Source organism: Falco naumanni, chromosome 4 (assembly GCF_017639655.2).
Source record: "Falco naumanni isolate bFalNau1 chromosome 4, bFalNau1.pat, whole genome shotgun sequence".
In the NCBI taxonomy this organism is placed as follows: Eukaryota; Metazoa; Chordata; class Aves; order Falconiformes; family Falconidae; genus Falco; species Falco naumanni.
The window spans coordinates 79,770,460-79,789,551 of record NC_054057.1 but is presented as its reverse complement, the minus strand read 5'-3'; the positions used below and the strand labels follow the sequence as shown (position 1 = coordinate 79,789,551).

The window sequence follows — 19,092 nt, the reverse complement described above, 5'->3', positions numbered from 1 at the left end:
CTTGGACTTCCTACGCAAAACTGACATAAAGAATCCTCTTTCTAGTATCACAGCCATCTGTCCCATCTGTTATGGATAATGAGCACCAGTAAAGAAGTCTCAAACCAACTGCCAAAAATCATCTTGGACATACCACCAACTGACTGAAGCAATTACTAGTACGATGCAGTAGAACAGAAGAGAGACAAAAGTTGTGACCCTGTATAACTACTAATTATATTAGAAATACATACATTAAAATTTGTATTAGCTATATTGAAAAATATCCTCTACTTATGTTTAAACTTTGGAGAGTTCAGGGCTTGAATTACTTGCAGTCCTGCAAAGTCTGCAAGTGGAGCAAGTCATCAGCACTTATCGTCTGTAACTTCTCTTGCCGGAAGTTGAGACAACAAAGAATACATCTTCCCTCTTTCTTCTTGAAGCTGGAAGTTTTAAGCACACTCTGAAAAGAAGCAGTGGGACCATTGCAAAGCTCTTCAGCATCTTTTGTCTAAAATTTCATCCTAGAAGTCAAGCACATGAATAGTTTTTAAAATACAATTCAAAATATATAAACTGCATGGGCTCACCATCACCCTTGACAAAATGGTAATGGAAAAAACAATATAAATGAACTTGATTAACTATCAATGTTCCTTACTTACACGTTCAATCGTGCTACAATGCTTTCTAACGTACATTAACAGGAACTTCTTCCTATACGTTTTACAAGCAATACAGTTTACCTGGGAAGGCTGAAAGACAGAGGTGGCTGTGGAACACTGGCCTCTGTCTCTACATGCCTGTAACAACTTTCTTGCTACTACAGGATGGTTATATATCCGTTTCCTCTCCAAGCATCTCTTTTCAGTGATCAGCACTTATACAGTGAATTCTACCCATACTTGACAGGCCCCAGGTTCCATTCTCCATGGAGCAAGCACTCTTAACTAGCGAGTCTGACTGGATTCCACACACACTCCCACTCCCACCTTGAATGACTGGGCAATGTTTGTAAATCAAAATATAAACTACAGCTATAGAGACAAGGATTTAAAAACCAGTCTCACTATATATCTGCCTTACCCATTTTCTTGATGAATACCTTGGCAAGCCTAAATTCTCTAGTGCAACTCTGCAGCTGCCTGCATGTCCACTTTTTCCCCTCAAACAGCTCTGTGACAAATGCTTCTGCCTTGTTTAACCCTGAGAAAGTACTTCCACCAAGCAATTTCTCTTGTCTGTATTTTTTCCTTTGCCAGTTTAAAAGCAGCAGGCTGGTTCTGTGAGAGGTTTAGTTTATTCAGCTGCCTCTCCCACAAGCTTGTAACAATAGTCCAGTGTTTGCTGAGGCTGTCTTTACTGTTTGTGGGGTCTTTTTCAAGTCAGTCTTGTTCATTTAACTGATAAATCATGCAGCCCGTGTAGAAATTTTTATTACAGCCATTACATCTGGTCCTAACCCTCTAATGTGTTTAGCTGTTTAACCATTAATAACTACAAATACTCAACCTGCCTTGCTCCTTTCACCCAAATACTGATCTCTTCGAATCATTCTTTGTGTAACTTAGGTTATGCTGTGGACTAGCTCAGGTAAGAACTAAAATAATTACAGATGTTTTCAGCTTTGGACAAAGTCACTGCTGGAAATTAATACATCATATATTAGGCTTATGAAATACTATCCTTCTACTGAAATATGTGAACTATATAGAAACCATGATCTCTTTCTGATGACTGTTTACCTGAGCACTTTTTTGAAAGCCAGAATTGTCTTTTTGGTTTATACTCCATTTTTGAAGTAATAACCTGTTTGAAAGAAAAACAAAACCCAAATAATTACAGCAGCTTTTCACAGAGACATATAGTACCTTTGCATCTTTGTTTAGCCGTGTCCTTGAGTGACAGGAAATCTTTTCACTGAGGAGTTATAATGAATTTTAAAGCACTTCACAAGTACTTTTGCCTGCTATTACTACTGAAATGGTGATTTCTTGTTCTGGATTGGCAGTTAGGAAGTGTAACCATGAAGAAATATAAGGATCAATACAATTTAACTATTCACTCCAGTTCTAGGCAAGTATGAAAACTAGCTTTGAATGATACCAGAAGCAGCAGGGAAAGGTGTGCCAGCCGAGCCAATTCATTCTACTGAGATACAGATGGCATGGAGCAGGGCTATGCTGCTTCCAAGAAATGCTTAGATTGTTTGCAGTCCACTGGGATACCTTTGCCTGGCATCATATTGTACTGTTATCTGTTATATAACTGTTAACAGAAAAGGGAAAAAGAAACTTCATGTTGAGGGAGGACACTGAAGAGAAGATGAGAAAAAGAAAAAAAAAAAAGGGAGACAAACCTGAAGAGTTTTGCAGAACAGTCTTATTCTATGGAGAGAGAAGGAAGCTGCAAATCATAGTAAAGAAGGAAAGAGGGGAAGACACAGGACAAGCAGTGGACACAAGATTTAATAAGGTAAGCAAAAAGATTAAGAGTCAAATTATTTAGGAAAGTAGAAAGACTGAGATTGAGAGATGCGGTCTTTGTGAGGAGAATGATTTTTTTCAGATCCTTCAGTACATCAGGAAATGTAAGAAGAGTGAAGAGGAAGGCTTAGGGAATCTTACCAGAAAAAGGCTAGTAGAACTTTACAGGTCTTTAGAGGCAAAAAGAAAGGGAGATTGATGGTAACTTGAAAAGTAAATGGCTTGAGACAGGGTTGTTTGAGAACAGAAGAAAAATCTCACATTACTCCATGCAGAGAACATAATTCTAGTAGAGAATGGATGACGATGCAGTTAAGAGAAGTCAGAATGAAGTAGGATAGGAGCCCATACAGATTTTAGAAAATAAATCTAATTTACATTTCTGAGTAAGAGGTCATATTAAAGGAAGAGGTGCTAAACAACACTGCATCACATTAACAAGAGTAAATTTTATCTTTTAATAATATATATGAAGATAAATATATTGATTTGGCAGATGACAGAACTTAGCAAGGAGAGGAACAACTTAATGTAATTTCTCTTTGACATAAGAAATGGAGAGACAACAACTGACAGAAAACGGAAGTCCTGAAGTTTAACACACTGTCAGAATCTGCTCAGATCCTTTACCATGACGGTAGATAACTGTATAAGACTGTAAAACTGAATCCCTCTGAAGCAGACAGCTTGCTTGCACATCATTTTGCCAGCCTCAAAAAAATCACTAAAATTTACAGTACAAGGAAAGAAACAGCCATTCTTTTTTTAAATAGCAGACACTGAAAGTCAAGATATTCTTGTCTTCCCTCCATGAAATAAAAAAGAAATTATTGAAAGATTCTTGATAAATACTCACCTCAAAGATTTTGCCTGCTTTAAGAAACTTCTAGCTTTTGCTATTTCTTCAGTAAGTTTCTTTAAATCATCTCCTTCAAAGTAAGGGAAAACTGGATCCTGAAAACAGAATTAAAATATTCTACTTAAACTCACACCTATTCATTACATTCAGTTTCTACCAACTTGGTTAACTGAGTCTAAGCTGTAATCTCCCAACTCCTATCTACTTGCAGAGGTGGTCTTGGTCTTATAAGGAGAGAGATTAACTCTGGATTGCATATGGTTCTGTTCACTAACCTATTTTTTTGCTGTGGCAATCCCTGAGGTATCCTGCTGAAGCATTAACATGCTAAACACTGTATAAGCATTTTACAATTACTTAATGAAACACAAGATGATAAGGATAAGAAGGGACACTAAAAGCTAACGTTAGCTTAAACCCCACAGTGTCCAGATACAATGTTTTCTTTTGCTTCTCTTTCAAAAACTGTATTGCATTGTACACTTCTTTCATGGATTTGGTCACTTGACCAAGGCAACTAGCAAAGAGGGTAAGACAAATATTAAGGTTTCTTCTTTGCGTGTCAATGTGAAGTATCTTAGGAGTCTTGTACTAATTTTTCTCATGATTTTTCTTTTTTTAAATGCAGTTTGACTACTGATGAAGAACTAAATTGAAATGAAACAAAACCAAACACAACAGAACCAATCTATTTAACATACGTCTTCATCATCAAGCCCCTCTGTCAACATTCTGTGTGCTGCTAATTGTCCATCCACATCTCCAGAACTGCAATGGTAGCGCCCTCCTGTTTGATAAGCAAGCTTCTTCAGGAATTCATTAGCTCCTCTGTTAACAACAAAGTAGTAATTTACTTATGAAAATTATTTTTCTGAAAACAACAGCTATAGAAAAAGAATTTCTAAGTATGCCTCAAAAAATCAGACACCAAAACAAATACTTCGGAGGACATGAGTATCATCTCTCACACTTCTGAGATCCTGCTTTGAAATCATTTGCCTTTCCTATTACCATATTTTCTGTTGTATGTTAACCTTCCTGATCCTTTTATTTCTTTTAATTTTTGATCTCTTTTTACAGCTCTATTCCATTGTTGTGGCAACATCCATCTCACAGTTCAGTGGGATGCAACCTAGGACCTAACAGAAATAACACTGCCTGTCAGTTTGTGCTATGAGGGGGTCAAAAATTCTTCTACAGGAATGACCTCAGTGCTGCAGACTAGCGATGCATATAATTTCTGTGTGTGTGTGAAGGCCAGTCTCTCAAGGACATAAGCTGTGGGAGATGCAGGCCATGTGGCAATTACCTGTGTCAGAACAGTGCTCCTAGTTCCCACATGCATGAATATCTAACTCAGTCCTGGTGTTTGGTGAACGGAGCACATGGCCCTTCTTGATAACACAACTTCTTTGACAATAAACAAACTAAGTAATTTTAATTTAAAGAGTTTGTTGTTCTTGCAAAGGAACATATACCTGTCTGTACAGCTAAAAGAAATGGTGTGGATTTTAATATCTTGTTTCTTTCTCAGTCTTTCAGTTTCTTTCAAAATCAGACTGCAACTGGTGTCTGGTTTTCCATCAGTTAATAAATACAATGCCTCTATACCTTGGAAACTGAGAGCCTTCTGAAAAACAAAAAGTAAGCTTAAATAACTAGTACATTTATACAAAAAGTTACACTTACACTATTTCAATGATTTAAGATGGTTTTGTATTTACCACGTGATTAATCAAGCTAGTATTGTTTTTTCATTCTCACTAAGTATGAAAGAGATTGGAGATCTAAGTTTGAAAAAAACAAGTAGACAATTTGTAGCATAAGACAATATATTCATAGGCAGGGCATCACCAAAACCTGACTCACTGAAATAAGCAAATTAACTGGTTTTGCTGCTGACCAAAGACTTTTACATCACATTTTGTGGGAGTTAAAAATGCTTAATGTCTGCAACTCAGGCTCATTAGGGTTTAGACTTTTTGTATTATAAAAACTTGCTACAGTAATTGACTCAGTGGACATTTTTGTAATACAGAAATGCCTTACAGTTTTATTTGACTTAGTTCATGATGAATTCCATAAAATTTATAAGAAGATTCTGCAAGAGTGTCTGGAAGAAGAATCATTCATTTTAAGGCAATGTCTTTTTTCCTTATTCAAATTTTAAGTCTCATGAAATTGCAAGTACTTCCAGTCTCTGTTTTAGATTATTGTAACTAGTTAATTTTTATACTGAGTTTTTTTTATAGGAGAAAAGTTTTGTCACCTGTTACTGAAGTTTAAGAATTGTACTCAATAATCATGTGATTCCAACAAACACTGCTTCTTTAAAAACCCTGTTTGGCTCAGGGCAAATATACCACAGTCACAGTTGTACATAAGCAACATTTTAAGCAACTGCCTACTTTCTCCCTCCAGTATTCTTTGAACACAAATACTAATGCAACTATTGATATTTCACATTTTTATTAAACTCAGTATGAGCACTGAATTCTACTGTCTACAAGCCCTGAGGACAGAAACAGTGGATTGATTCCAGATCTGTTCAGTGTTCTGCACATAAAAATGTTGTACACTTTGACCAAATAATTTTCCATTATCGATCAACCATAAGTGTTTTATCACCACAAGACATGATGTCTTCTGCAAAATGGGGTACACAATTTACTAACCCGTAAAGCCGTAAGGATGCATGTATTGCCATGAGCGTGGAACTTGGACACCCACTGCACAGCATCATGACATGTTTCATCAGTTGCCCCTACAAGACACTCCTTCCAACTCTCTGTATCTTTTGCGAATCTCAGCAGGTTAAACCTGAGGAGGAAGATGGACCAGAACATTTCACCCTAACCAATACTATCAGTCACTTGGGTTAAGCCAGTTTTGAAGTAAAAAACCCCAAACCCACAAACTCAAAACCAAACCCGACAGAAAAAAACCCCACCCCACAACAAAACCCAGGAGCCTAGTATTGGATTAAAATCTTCAGCTTTGAAAGAGTCAGAAACCACATCTCACTCCACATGAACAGAAATCTATGGGAATGATGAGCCCAAAAGTATAAACAGCATTAGACTATGGCAAATAAGGTTCAAACCTTAGAGAGCTCAGAATTAAAAGTTGGTTGAGAAGAAGAACAGGAAAAGCAGTTCATGTCACATCCATATCATGCACTAACGTATAATAATTACTTGTGTTTCAGTACTGTATTATTGTAATAATTAAGTAATCTTATTATATAATATGAAGTAGTGCAGATTTCAGTCTTTATCAGTAGTTCATCACACCTGACTTCATTTTTTCTCAGCTGTTCCCAGATAAGAGAGGTAAGTTCTTTTGTGATATGTGGCAAATATGGCTCCATGGAACCAGATGCATCAATCAAAACACAGACATTTGCTTCTAAAATGGTACCAAACAATCTTCGGCTGCCTGGGATAGAACATTAAAATTATTTCAGTGTCATTACATAGGCTTAATTTTATTGAACATATTATTTTACTGAGCATACTGTAAAATCTTCAGTCTTTAGGGATTATTCTGGGCACATTTCTACACAATAAATTCTTATCTGTGTGGCAACTAGGTAATTCAAAGGTTAACAATAGAAAAGTCCTCTGCCATTTCAAATCTAGCACTATCAAGCATTAATTACTAGCCAATTGTAGTAACTTGCATTAAACAATTTGTAGCTCCTACTTTACAATCCAGCAAAATATTAAACTGTTTCCCAAAAAAGATCTTTATGAGCAACAGAGGGACTGAAATAATTTTCACCAGCAGTGATGCTGAACTTCTAAATAGGGCACATTCTTAGCAAAAGAAACAGAAAAGCTAATTTTGCTTCTGTATGTTACTGCATATATTCTGTTGATAGAAAACTCTGCCAGGAAACTTGTATTCATGAACACAACGTACAAAAAAGAAAAACTTGCATCACAACCCTAATTATTTGACAGCAAGCTAAATGTTTATCAGCTACACAGATGCTGAATTCTCTTGTATTCTTGCATTCATAGAAATATGTCTTATAATTTCACTGAAATGCAAAACGGATGACCTTTACTCATATTTGAGGTTCAGATTTATGTTTAGACTTATTATATTAGAAATAGTAAACAATAAGATTTTATGTTAAAGTTGTGCTTTACAGGAAAACAGATGCACACCAGTACCTGACAGGAGCCACTGTATTCTTTCTACATAGCGCTGCAACACTTTCTCCAGTTGTTCAGTGTAGATTTCCAGTTCTTTAGGTTGAACCTGCAGATGTTTCACAACCCCCTGGAAAAATTCAGTTTGTACAAGAGCATCTTACTTTAAGGAGATTTGAGCTCAGCTGCTATATATGCAATTTCTGCATTAGAAATAGGCAGATTAGGTTTTTCATCTTTACCTCTATGAAACAGTGCAAAAAAATTTCTGCAACTCTGTTGCTGCTAAATAACTTATTTATCCAAAATAGGAAAGTCTAGTTCTCATCTCAGCCAGTTGTGCTGGGCAACAAAATTACATAATTTGACCGGATAGGTGCACGTTCTGCATTATTTCTGACAGTTTTATAGATACAACAGATTAATACTTTCTAGGCTTGTCTCCAGTCATCACACAAACCAAAACAATCAAGATCTAACATTTTCCCAGTTTCAACTCACACATTATTTTTAAAAGCTTTACTTTAATTTTAAAATTATTTTTCACACTGTACGAGCAGAGGAGATGCTATACATTCTAAAGATCCCACGCAGTTTGCACTTCAAACATACTAAATATTTTTTGTGGTGAATAATTGACCTTCTCTAGCTTTCTACCAGAAGTATGATTTAGAAAGACCAGGGAAGAGTGAAGGGAACATCACACTAGCAAGCTGCAAGCATTGATCAACATGCGTTGTCTTAGACAAATACAAAGCCTTTCAATGATGTAGGTATGTGACATATGCAGAAGCTTACATTGATTTCCACACTAGGGAAGATAGTACAGTATTTTGCCGATACTTTCTTGTGCAGAGACTCCACAGTTTTCTTTCGGTGAGTACAGCTTGGTCCAAACATCAGTCTGGGCAATTCCAGTTTAAGCTTTTTAATACTGTACTTGGTCAGCCACTTTTAAGACAGATAGAGCAACTGTTTGTTAGTAAGTATTAGAACAGTTTAAATAATACATTGTACAGAATCACAATTAACACGTTCATACTAATTCATATGGATAATTCTAAAATGGCAATTTATTAGTAAGGAGCAAAATACCTCTTTGCTTGAACAGATTTCCTCTTTTTTTGGCAATGTAACAGAGGGAACAGACTTTCTTACGCACATTGTTTTTGGATACTTTCTGTATATTGTACCTAGTTAAGAAAATGAAAAAAGTAATATTGGGAGCCCTAAGTTTAAAACTTAAAAAAATACTTATTTTTAACAATTGTCACCTTCAAAAAATTCCAAACATATCTTCTAAATTCTAAAGTAATCACCGGAAGTATGATGACAGCATTATTGCTTAGAGCGTCTTTGGCCAAAAGATCCTGAATGACTTCAAAAAAACAGAACACCAAACCAAACCCCCAAACCCAAATTATGAAACACCCCAAAACGAACCACCCCCCCCCCCCCAACCCCCTGCCCCCCCCCCCCCCCCCCCCCATTTGGTAAGTTAAACTCACTTGCACCCACTATTTAAAGCACACTGATTGTCAGTGACTTAACATCCTCAGTTTTACAATAAAACCACTGATAATAAAAAGGCTTTACCCATCACTTCCTGGTAACACATACCCACATTTCTTCCTTCATCAGTATAAAATACTGACACAGAACACTCTGGCTTCTTCCTTGGTTTATGTTTTCTTTTATTCTCAGTCTGAGGCAATTCTTTAATTGCTTGTGCTGAAAAAAAAAAAAGTTGACTTACTTCAGCTTGATAAAATTCTTACTAGGAATCATGTTCTTCAGTTTGTAATTTCCTATTGGACAATTACAAATACTTGATTTTCTTACATACTGGCTAAGAAAAATCCGTATTATAGAACTACTTAGGCTATTTTCATAGAAATGGAACCAAAAGCTTTACGAATTGATAAATTACAGTCAGGAAGAACGTCACAAGGCATAATTTGAAAACATTACAGATTTAGAATAAGCATAATATTTGTTGGAAAAGCCAATAAACTTTGTATGAAGCAGCTCATATGCACATACAAATCCAGATTTTTAAGGGCTGCCACATATCACAATCTAATTTCAACAAATCAGTAGATTTCAAGACTCAAATGTAATGCAAAAAAAAAAAAAAGTATTTGCAGATTTTAGCAAAGATGCAAAGTAAAAACACAGGAAAATTACAAAAATGGAGGAGAAACGACTGGACTTTAAGGGACCAACAGTGACTGGGATCAATTTAAGAGCGGTTTCATATATCAGGAGCAGTTGAAAGAGTCAGCACTTCAGATAACCAGACATTTACTGGATCATAAATAAGTCAATGGAACAGCATATTGATTACAATGGGATCTAACAGTACTGGCAGAAATATATATATTGAACTAGTAACATAATAAATCTCTGAATTGTTGAGCCTTTGAAAAAAAATGAAGTATGAACAGAAAACCAAGAGAAGTGAAGTTCTGATTACAGCTTCAGGCATGGGACAAAGTGGAGCTCTACTTTCTACCACACACATTTGACATTTCCTGATATAGGATGAGTATTTAATCATATGACCTGGAAATAGTTATAGAGAAGTGCAGCGTTCCTTCCTCTTGCAAGCTAGATACATTACAACTAAAACTCATACAGAAGTAACTTCAAAGCAACCACATTGTTTTCTATCAGTCTGATTAAAGATTAACATTACAAGTGTTTCTAAAACTTAAATTATATCTCTAATTTAATACTGTCTTTTAAGCGAAACAAAAGAAAAAAAAATGAAGACAAAAAGCCCCTGATCTATACAGACCTGGTGGAATTTCTGCTTTGGCACTAGTAGGACGCCATGCCGGCGCTCTTACAGAAGCATTTCTCTCTCCACCATGGTTGTCTTTGCTATGCTACAAGCACATATAATAAAACAGTATTATAAATTGTTTCAGTTGGATCATAACTGCATTATTCAAAACTGGAACTTATACTTCATTATTCTCTAACTCTTGTCTTACTCTGTCTCTTCTGACAAATCAGAAGATTGCCATGATGACTTGTTAATTTGCCATTTCTTGCTAGGTTAATTAAGACAGCAATTAGAATTACTTATCTTGCCAATTTCACCTGCTGCCATAAAACTGAAGAATAACATCTACAGGCAGACAAGTTTAGACTGTTTTTGCCACTGGAAGAAGTAGTCTATTAGGGTAATGGCACTGTTTTATACAATATACTATGTAGTATTTTCCTCAGAGTTGTATTGACTTTTGGAAACCCAGTGCCGAGAACAGTAGTTTTTCATTTAGGTTCGGCTCAATCCTCTAGGGGCCAAGCAGTCTGCTAAACAACATGCACACCTGCTGAACCCTACTGTAAGATCAGACTTTTGCTGTGCCACAGAGCCTTCAAGTAATTGACATCTAATTTACCATAGAGCTCTACTACAAATGTCACCAAACATCTATAGACAAACCAGTGTCAGTTTTCTACAAGTTTAATCCCTGTAAAACTATGCTATGTAGTCATATCTCTGAGTGATTACTTTTTTCCTACATTTGTGAAGAGGTGTTGAGAATATGCTGGTTCTGATAAAATAGCATGGAAGACCTGTTTGAGCTTACCTACAAAGGTCTTTGCAACATGAATACACCTACACTTAAGAGTGCCATTCCCATTGCAAAGATGAGACCTGAAAATTCCAGGTCAGAAGTTAAATACCTCCTCTGCAATAGGAAGTCCTGTATCTAGTCATTTATATACCAAAGTGGTATGCCCTGGCACTGGACATTTATTACAGATTTGCACACCCACTTGAAACACATGCATATCCAGTCAAAATTAAGAAGGAAAACATTAGCAAAATCCCAAAGGACTCAGTAGTGTAACTCCATGGAAATGAGCACAGCAGGCAGGAAACAAATCCTAAATCCTATTTCTTGTTTTATGCTGGCTCTCTGTGTGGCCAAATGCATGCTACTCGGCTGCAGCTGTCTCATCTGTAAATGAGTAGAATACCGTAAAATGCAGTACTTTCCAGAAGGACTTGTAAAACAGATGTAATTTGGTAAAGCACATTTCTGCTTTGCTTTTGCTTTCATTAAATGCTAAATTTTTAAGGTCAGAGGAGGGATTATTTAGGCAACTTCAGACACTACAGTGTGGTTCCGTTATAATTAGTTACTTAGCAGAAGTTAATAAGATGTACATTTTGGTATATGTAGCATTTTGAATGCAAATTAAAATATAAATTCAGAGTACTATCACAGTCCTGTTTTAATTTCTCCAAATTTTCAGCCTGAGCACTTCTCTCACAAAGAGCAGCATCTGATAGTTGGGTAGGATATTTAATTAAAACACACAGCATATTAAAAATGGGACCATTTCAAACCATTCTAGCCAGACTCAGAGCTGTGGGTTTAGGAGATGGCAACTTCTGTGGCCTTCTTTTCTCTTTCTTCGTAAGCACATTTGCGTCTCCTTCTGGTATAGATAGATTAATAGACTGATTTACTGAACGTTGCTTTAAGGATTCCACTAGGAATGCACACTGAAATGGAAGTTCACGTTGTTTAGTAATTCATATCCATGAAATTTAAGTAAATGCCATTTCAAAGACAGGCATTCTGTATTTACTACTTGAATAATAAATAAAATTAATACCAAATTTATTAATCTGTTAATGCTTAAAACCTCTAACTGAATAGAAATCCCTTTGTACTGTGCTTGCTCAAACACATAGGAGGGAAATTCTTCCTGCTGTGAGCAAATGTTCTAAAAGAAAAAGCATCAGTATGCATATCATGACCAGAACAAATTGGAAGATAATGAACCTAGTATATGCAACTATTAAATGATAACAAAATATTTAAAAATTCCAATTAATAATCACCAACTCTTCTTTTTAAAAACACTTCTGTGACTCAGGCTTGCATGCAACAAGGTGCTCAGACCTCTGGACATATATTTCACTGCACATATCTTTCTAGTCACACTTTTTTAAGAAACAACAACAGTACTGCCAGGCTGGTTATATGGAATCAGGCACTTTATTAGGTGGTATCTTTGGAAAAAATTCATGTGCATGTAATATGGAGAGATACGGTCTATTTCTACACCCTTAGTATACTTCAGAAAACAATTGTTTTAGAATTGAACAAAAGTATTGTGCCAATGACAATCCCTCCCTCCACTGTGACTGATAGGAACATAATATTATATCTTTGTTATATAATACTTATAACTTTAAAATGTATTTATTTATATATGTACATAATTATAATGACAGTTAATTCTACTTGAATTGAGAAGAATTCGTCATAGGATTGGCAACAAAGAAGAGAATAATTTCAGTTGTAAACTCCTTGTATTTGATAAGGAATCATGGCTACTCCAACACCAATCACTGCAATCCTATTGTACAACTGCTTTCTAGTCCATACCTACTCTACGGTGACTATTCTCACATTCTAGAGCATTCCTACCCATCTTACAAGGATTTTCATTTTGTCCAATCTTCTGCATTGTCAGCTGAACAAACACAGTTGAATTATTTTCTGAAGAAAGACATAACTTAAAAAGATACATATAATTCGTACCTTTTGAGAGTAGTTGTTTGCTTTTTCCATTTCAGACACAATAATAGTGACATCATCACTTTCAAAAATATCTGGTAATCAAACATATGCTAATTAGCCAGGGGTTTTAAGAGTACAAAATATATCTGCTTTAAGAGCATACAACAATTTGTAGAGCATGCCAAATATCAATGAAAAGAATAAAAAAGCCTTTGTTTCCTGTAAGCCAAGCAGTCTGCACCTAGCACAGTAGTAATTATATTTTAAAAGTGCATCTTTAAAATATCTAACAGAAAACAGTGAATTCAAATTAAAAAAAAAAAAATCAAATTGCTGCATTAAGAATGCATCATAATACTTTGCAATAAAATTGAAAGCCTCCATCAAACTGGACCTCTGTTTACATCCCAGTGCTAGTATAGCATTACCACATCCTAAAAAAGTTAATTACTTGACTGGGGGGCGGGGGGGGGAGAAAAGCATTAATAAATATTATTTCATTAATGAAAAACAAGTATGTGCTGACTTTCCTTTTCACATACCTGCTTCTCCAAACCAATGAAATCTCCCATTGGCTGCCTGTACTATTTCTTTAAAAGCAATGGCAGTTTCAGTTTGGCTGGCATAGCGGGCTGGAATAATTCCATTGGAGTCAACATCCTCCATTAAACTGAACAGACAGACATGAAGCTGCAAATCAAAACCTCTGCAAACCTCAGCCACATAAGCACTGATTGTGTGCTGTAAGGCAGAGAGAGAAAAAAAAAAAGAAAATAAAAACTCAGTAGTGACCTACCTCAGATGAGCTTCAAACACTCCCAACCTGAGCAAGTCAGTACAGGAACATACGCCCATTAGCTGAATGCCTCTTCAATTCATGCATATACACTAAACCTGTCACTATTACCAGTGACAATAGCAACAGCAATACTGCAACCAAGTAGTGAGATGGGGTAGCTCTGAGAATCAAAGACACAGGTCATGGACTTCAAGTTAGCCATGCACTGAAAAAAAGAAGTAGGGATAGAACTATCCATTTGGCTTTTTGTATGCATCCTTTTTTCCTTGTTATCCACATGGACTTTTAATGATTCCTTAGGTTTGCCCAGAATTTTGATAACAACAGCCAGAGACACCCTACTGTACATGCATAGTTACTCCAGCTGGATTACCGTATGTTCAGAAGCTCTAGGCTGTTCACGTGGCTTAACCGCCACAGAGCAGATGCACCACAAACATGTATCCAAGCAATGGATTACTGTTCTTAGAAATAGGAACTGTGTCTACACAATGTGCTATGGAGTTCAACTGTAAAATCATTTGTGGGGTTGTTCTCATGAATTATATGGAAATGACATGAAAAATCCAAGTTGGTTTGTTCAAACTCAGAAACTTGCAGTGAAATGATGGCCACAGCTGGAGAGAACGAGTGGGGAAGGAATCCCAAAACCATCTCTTGAATTTTCTGATTCACACATCATTAATAATTTCTACCTCCAACACAGGAACAGCAATCACAGAAATGGAAATTTGAGATCCTGACAGCTGTGCTGTCTTAGATATGTAAAGGAGAAGTATTCTGCCAATAAGCTATGATGACTAGCCAAAAGGAAAAAAAAAAAAAAAAAGGGAAAAGAAAAATAAAAGAGAATAATGAAATTGAGATTAACTCTGATAGGAACTTACAGAAGAGCTGGAAAACCTGTGATGATACTTACTGTTTCCTGATCAGGTATTCCAGTCGTCAGCAGGTAAAGTCCTTGTGATTTGTGTTTATCTTTGTCTTTGAAGTCTACTTCCACAGCTCTCCTAAGCGCACACATGAAATTTCTACTTCCTTTGCACTGCAGTCTCAACACCCACCTAAAAAAAGATGTTTACAGTTCAAAGAATGAAGCAACAAAAGCTTTTGTTTCTGCTTAGAGCAATAAAGAGAACTAAGAATCTTAAATAACATTGCACTGGAGTCTAAAATTTTTGACAGAGAGCAAATCAGCTTATATAATGATCCAAATTTTTGTTCTAGCTTCTGTATTACCACCATGGTTGAACTAGGTTTTAGGCAAGATTCAGAGCATAGAGATGAAAGAATTCTCTCTTAATTTTATATGGAAAAATTGTAATATAGTAGAATTTACAGGAAAACAATGAACCATAGAGGTGTAACAAAACTGCTGAGGGTGCGACTCACAAACAGAAACTTGGAATTTGTTTCCAGTGTATGTGGGGAAAAACATAGTTTAGCTTTCACATCCCAGTTGAATTTGAAGCAGTTTTCAATTTTTTATGTAACCTGTGCATTTCTTACACAGACACTTCTATATCTGTCCACATTTATATTCTGTATACACGTGAAATCAAAGTCACTAAGACATATTAAACTTTACAATGTTTTTTTCACAACAAATCATCATTAACAATCAGTGTAGAACACAGTTCATGGCAATCTATTTTTGCAATATGATAAACATCAATTTTCTAAATTGCTCACAATACCGTTCAAATATGCTTCTCCATTTTATCTGTTTCACAGTACCTGTGATCACCTAGTATGGACGTATGGAAAAGTTATTTATCCTACCTCCAAGCATTTTCTAAGTTTTCTGGTTGGGAAGGAACCAGTTCCTGCTGCCAAGGCACAACGTCACTCCCAAATCTTTCAGAGAAAAATAACAGCAATTAATTTTCAGATTATGCTTTAGAACAAGCTAAGAGTTAGAATAAATTCACTGAAAAAGAAAAATCTCATGTGAGATATTACAGATATAGTTAGGCTGATTCAAACCATTTTCTATTTCAAACCATTTAGTTGTTCACATCTATCCATCACTCAGTATTTTTCAAGGTAGTGAGCCAGACTTCATTCTTCTTTCCTGGACAGGATCTTAAGCGAAAGCTGGTAAAAACTCAGCAGAAGGATCACAATGAAACCCCCCTAACCCTCAACACTGCCTGTACCTCTCCAGTGAGGTAAGGGCTCTCTTCTCCCACCAGGCTTAGAACTCCATGAGCTGCTGTCTCTTGCTTTTACCTGCCAGTCATAAACCTGTCCAGCTGCTGTTCAGCACCTGTGCCATATATTTCTGACTACCAGTGCTGAGTACAGATTTTAATACTATATTTAAAAAGTATTGGAGTTAACTGTAAAATTTGAAGCACATTCTCAGAGATGGCATCTGAGTTCCAATAAAAGCTTCTGACTCGTGAATTAATACTGTTATGAACAATGCAGAAGGGTGACAATTTGTTACAGGTTTGATGCAATGAGTTCCAGTAAGCCACACCCAAACCAGTGATTTCTAATTACTAATCTGGTCTCCATACATCTGATTTGTGCACTTATCCAATAACAATAAATCAGTGCTACTCTTGCAATTACTTCAACACAAAATGTTAAATACAATTCAAAAAGTCTAAAATATATCCGTCAGTAACAACCGTCTCTCAGCATGCTTCTTTAATTGCAATGCATTACAATTATTTTAAAAGAATCTTAAATAGTTGCTTACGCTATAATATTGAAGTAATCCTTATTTGACATTTGTTCCTCAAGCAAAAGTCGCAAAGAATGCTGGATATTGATGATGCACATGGAGTTTGTTGCTGATATATCAACAAGTATAACCACCCTATATAAGAAATGTTATTCATTTAAAAAAAAAAAGAATAAAAATCTTACATATTCTTATCTTCACTGTACTCTAACTTGCCAGGGCAAGTATCTTCTAGCCATGTACCAGAATGTATAAACACTGAATCTATATTTTTAAAAAGAAAAAGAATCTGCAAAACCTAAGGTGAGATTTTTTTAAAAAATAGTAAAAATAACAGAAAATTCTATCTTCCTTAAGCTCTGCAATAATCAGGGTACTGGCCACATGTAGTGTGCTGCTGAGCCCTAAACAGCTCCTCTTTCTTCTCCATACTCTAATATCCAAAACATGCCTGGAATGTGTGAATGTCCAAGGAGGACTGTTGGATAGTTCATTGTCCTTTCGCCAGCCATCATTCCAGCAAGACATGTAGTATTACTCCAAAGATAAATGGTAAGTTTTCTCCCACCAAGTCAGTGACAGACTGGTTGCTCAGTTATGAACGGACTGACGTTATCTAGCACGTTACCTGCTTTGAGAAAAAGTGTTAATGATGGCCTTCTTCAGTATGGTCAGTATTAAGCCTTGCTTAAGAAACAATACAGGATGGTTACAGATAATAGACAGGGAATATCTTGGGAGCAGTGGTCATGAAAAGAATCGCAGATGTGATGGACAGTCAGTGGGACGTGAGTTCCCAACACAATACAGTGGCCAGATGGGCTAATTCAATCCATGATCAATGAGCAAGAAGGTTTCTAGTAACAGTGGCCTCAGCTATCTTCCTTTGGTCTGAAACTTCATATTCAAGGTTTAGAAATGGGACAAAAAGAGCAACTGTGCAACTGAGGTTGGATACGGCCTCAGACACAATGTAAACAAACATAATCCTCAAACACATAATTAGATGTGTCAGACCTCAAACTTCATGCAGGGTAAAAAAAAACACCTTAGGTTTTTGAGTGTGTCTACAGTGACATTTGTCATCTGGCACTAGAATGCAATTCAAAAGTAGTGGAGGCAGAAGGTAGGTGATAGGTAAAATCTCATCTTCTGACAAGAACCCACGAGAGGCTGTGCAGAAAAACCCTAGGCATAAATACTAATAGGATGGGCTTGGAAAGCTGCCTGTAAACACTACCTTTGGCCAGAAACATCAGGTTCTGTTTATGTGCAATTTAAGACAGAACATTCCCCAAAGGCTTTCTTGCTAGATAACTTAAATTTAAAAGCCTGTCTCATGGAAATTGCAGTTTTGTGTTGACCAATGATCCACTGGATTCATTAAATTCACCGGATCATTAAAAAGGCTGAATATCAGTATCTGTGTTACAAAAGTGGATTGCTTACACTGGTCATAGCCGCAATTGTTTCATCTACATCTGACTGTTTTCTGTCCTGTATCCCTTGGTGCTGACTTACACACAAAGCAAAGGCTGTCAAACCAGAATCATCACCAATACACAAAAAAAAAGGGCTACTGAAGTACAATACCTCCTTTCGATAACATTTCCCCATATTCTTCTGCTAGCAACAGAGAGCCAGTCAATTCTTTTCTCATAGATTCTTACCATTTTAGCAAGGAGCTTCTATGGATAAAAATTCGAAAATCTAAGTTAAAAACTTCAAGTAAGTCTTTTACTGCCAAATGTTTAATGCAGAAGTAAAGTGACAGCACAGTAATGAAAAAAATAATGATTTTCATTCATTTTGAGCTGCAGTATTTCATTCTTGGTAAAGATAAAAGAATACAGTCCATGGGAAAAACATACAATAATAAAAATGCAACAAAGGGTCTAAAGGTATAAACTTTCCTCTTCACTTTTCTCCTTGCTAGCATGTCCCAAAATAGTGATCAAGCATATTAAAAAAAAGAAGAAAAAAAGCTTCAACAATACAGTTTTTGCAAGCTTACCATTTCTTCAGTAGCATTTTTTTGGTATTGTTCATAACAAAACATATAAAATAAACATGATATTTTCAAACACTTCTCATTCTTTACTGCATTATCAATTTGAAGACCTTAAGGTGATGTCTGAATTCTACAGAACATGAGCACCTGAAGAGCAACAAAAGGGAATTCCAGCTGCTCCAGCCAGTAAATCAGATTCATTGGGGGCCCAACTTAAACAGTTCTATGCAAATGCACGGAGCATGGGAAATAAACAAGAGGAGTTATGAGACATGCATGCACCTGCAGGGCTACAACCTTACTGCCATCATGGGGACATGGTGGGATAACTCTTATGGCTGGAGTGTTGGAATGGAAGGATGCAAGCCCTTTATGAAGGACAGTTAGAGGAGACGAGGAGGGTGTCACCCTCTACGTCAACACCCAGCTGGAGTGCACAAAGCTGCATTTGGGGATGGATGAGGAGCCGGCCGAGAGCTTATAGGTCAGGATTAAAGGGAGGACAGAGACAGGTGACATTATAGTGAAGGTCTGACACAGGC

The 19,092-nt window shown here is 36.3% G+C and overlaps 1 protein-coding gene across 1 annotated transcript in view; it reads right to left on the bottom strand.

The window, feature by feature from the left end:
• Positions 1-434: 434 nt before the first annotated feature.
• The window catches only part of VWA3A (von Willebrand factor A domain containing 3A), a 31,468-nt gene continuing 12,810 nt past the window's right edge, over positions 435-19,092 (bottom strand). Inside the window, exons 15-33 of the mRNA XM_040593821.1 lie at positions 18,133-18,227; positions 16,555-16,674; positions 15,627-15,701; positions 14,764-14,908; positions 13,588-13,786; positions 13,067-13,137; positions 11,869-12,018; positions 10,288-10,378; positions 9,108-9,218; positions 8,583-8,680; positions 8,286-8,438; positions 7,509-7,617; positions 6,621-6,765; positions 6,003-6,147; positions 4,806-4,957; positions 4,029-4,155; positions 3,325-3,422; positions 1,728-1,791; positions 435-443 (exon numbers count right to left, since the gene is read on the bottom strand). Coding sequence (XP_040449755.1) covers positions 435-443; positions 1,728-1,791; positions 3,325-3,422; positions 4,029-4,155; positions 4,806-4,957; positions 6,003-6,147; positions 6,621-6,765; positions 7,509-7,617; positions 8,286-8,438; positions 8,583-8,680; positions 9,108-9,218; positions 10,288-10,378; positions 11,869-12,018; positions 13,067-13,137; positions 13,588-13,786; positions 14,764-14,908; positions 15,627-15,701; positions 16,555-16,674; positions 18,133-18,227 — 2,157 coding nt within the window. The remainder of the gene's footprint in view (positions 444-1,727; positions 1,792-3,324; positions 3,423-4,028; positions 4,156-4,805; positions 4,958-6,002; positions 6,148-6,620; positions 6,766-7,508; positions 7,618-8,285; positions 8,439-8,582; positions 8,681-9,107; positions 9,219-10,287; positions 10,379-11,868; positions 12,019-13,066; positions 13,138-13,587; positions 13,787-14,763; positions 14,909-15,626; positions 15,702-16,554; positions 16,675-18,132; positions 18,228-19,092) is intronic.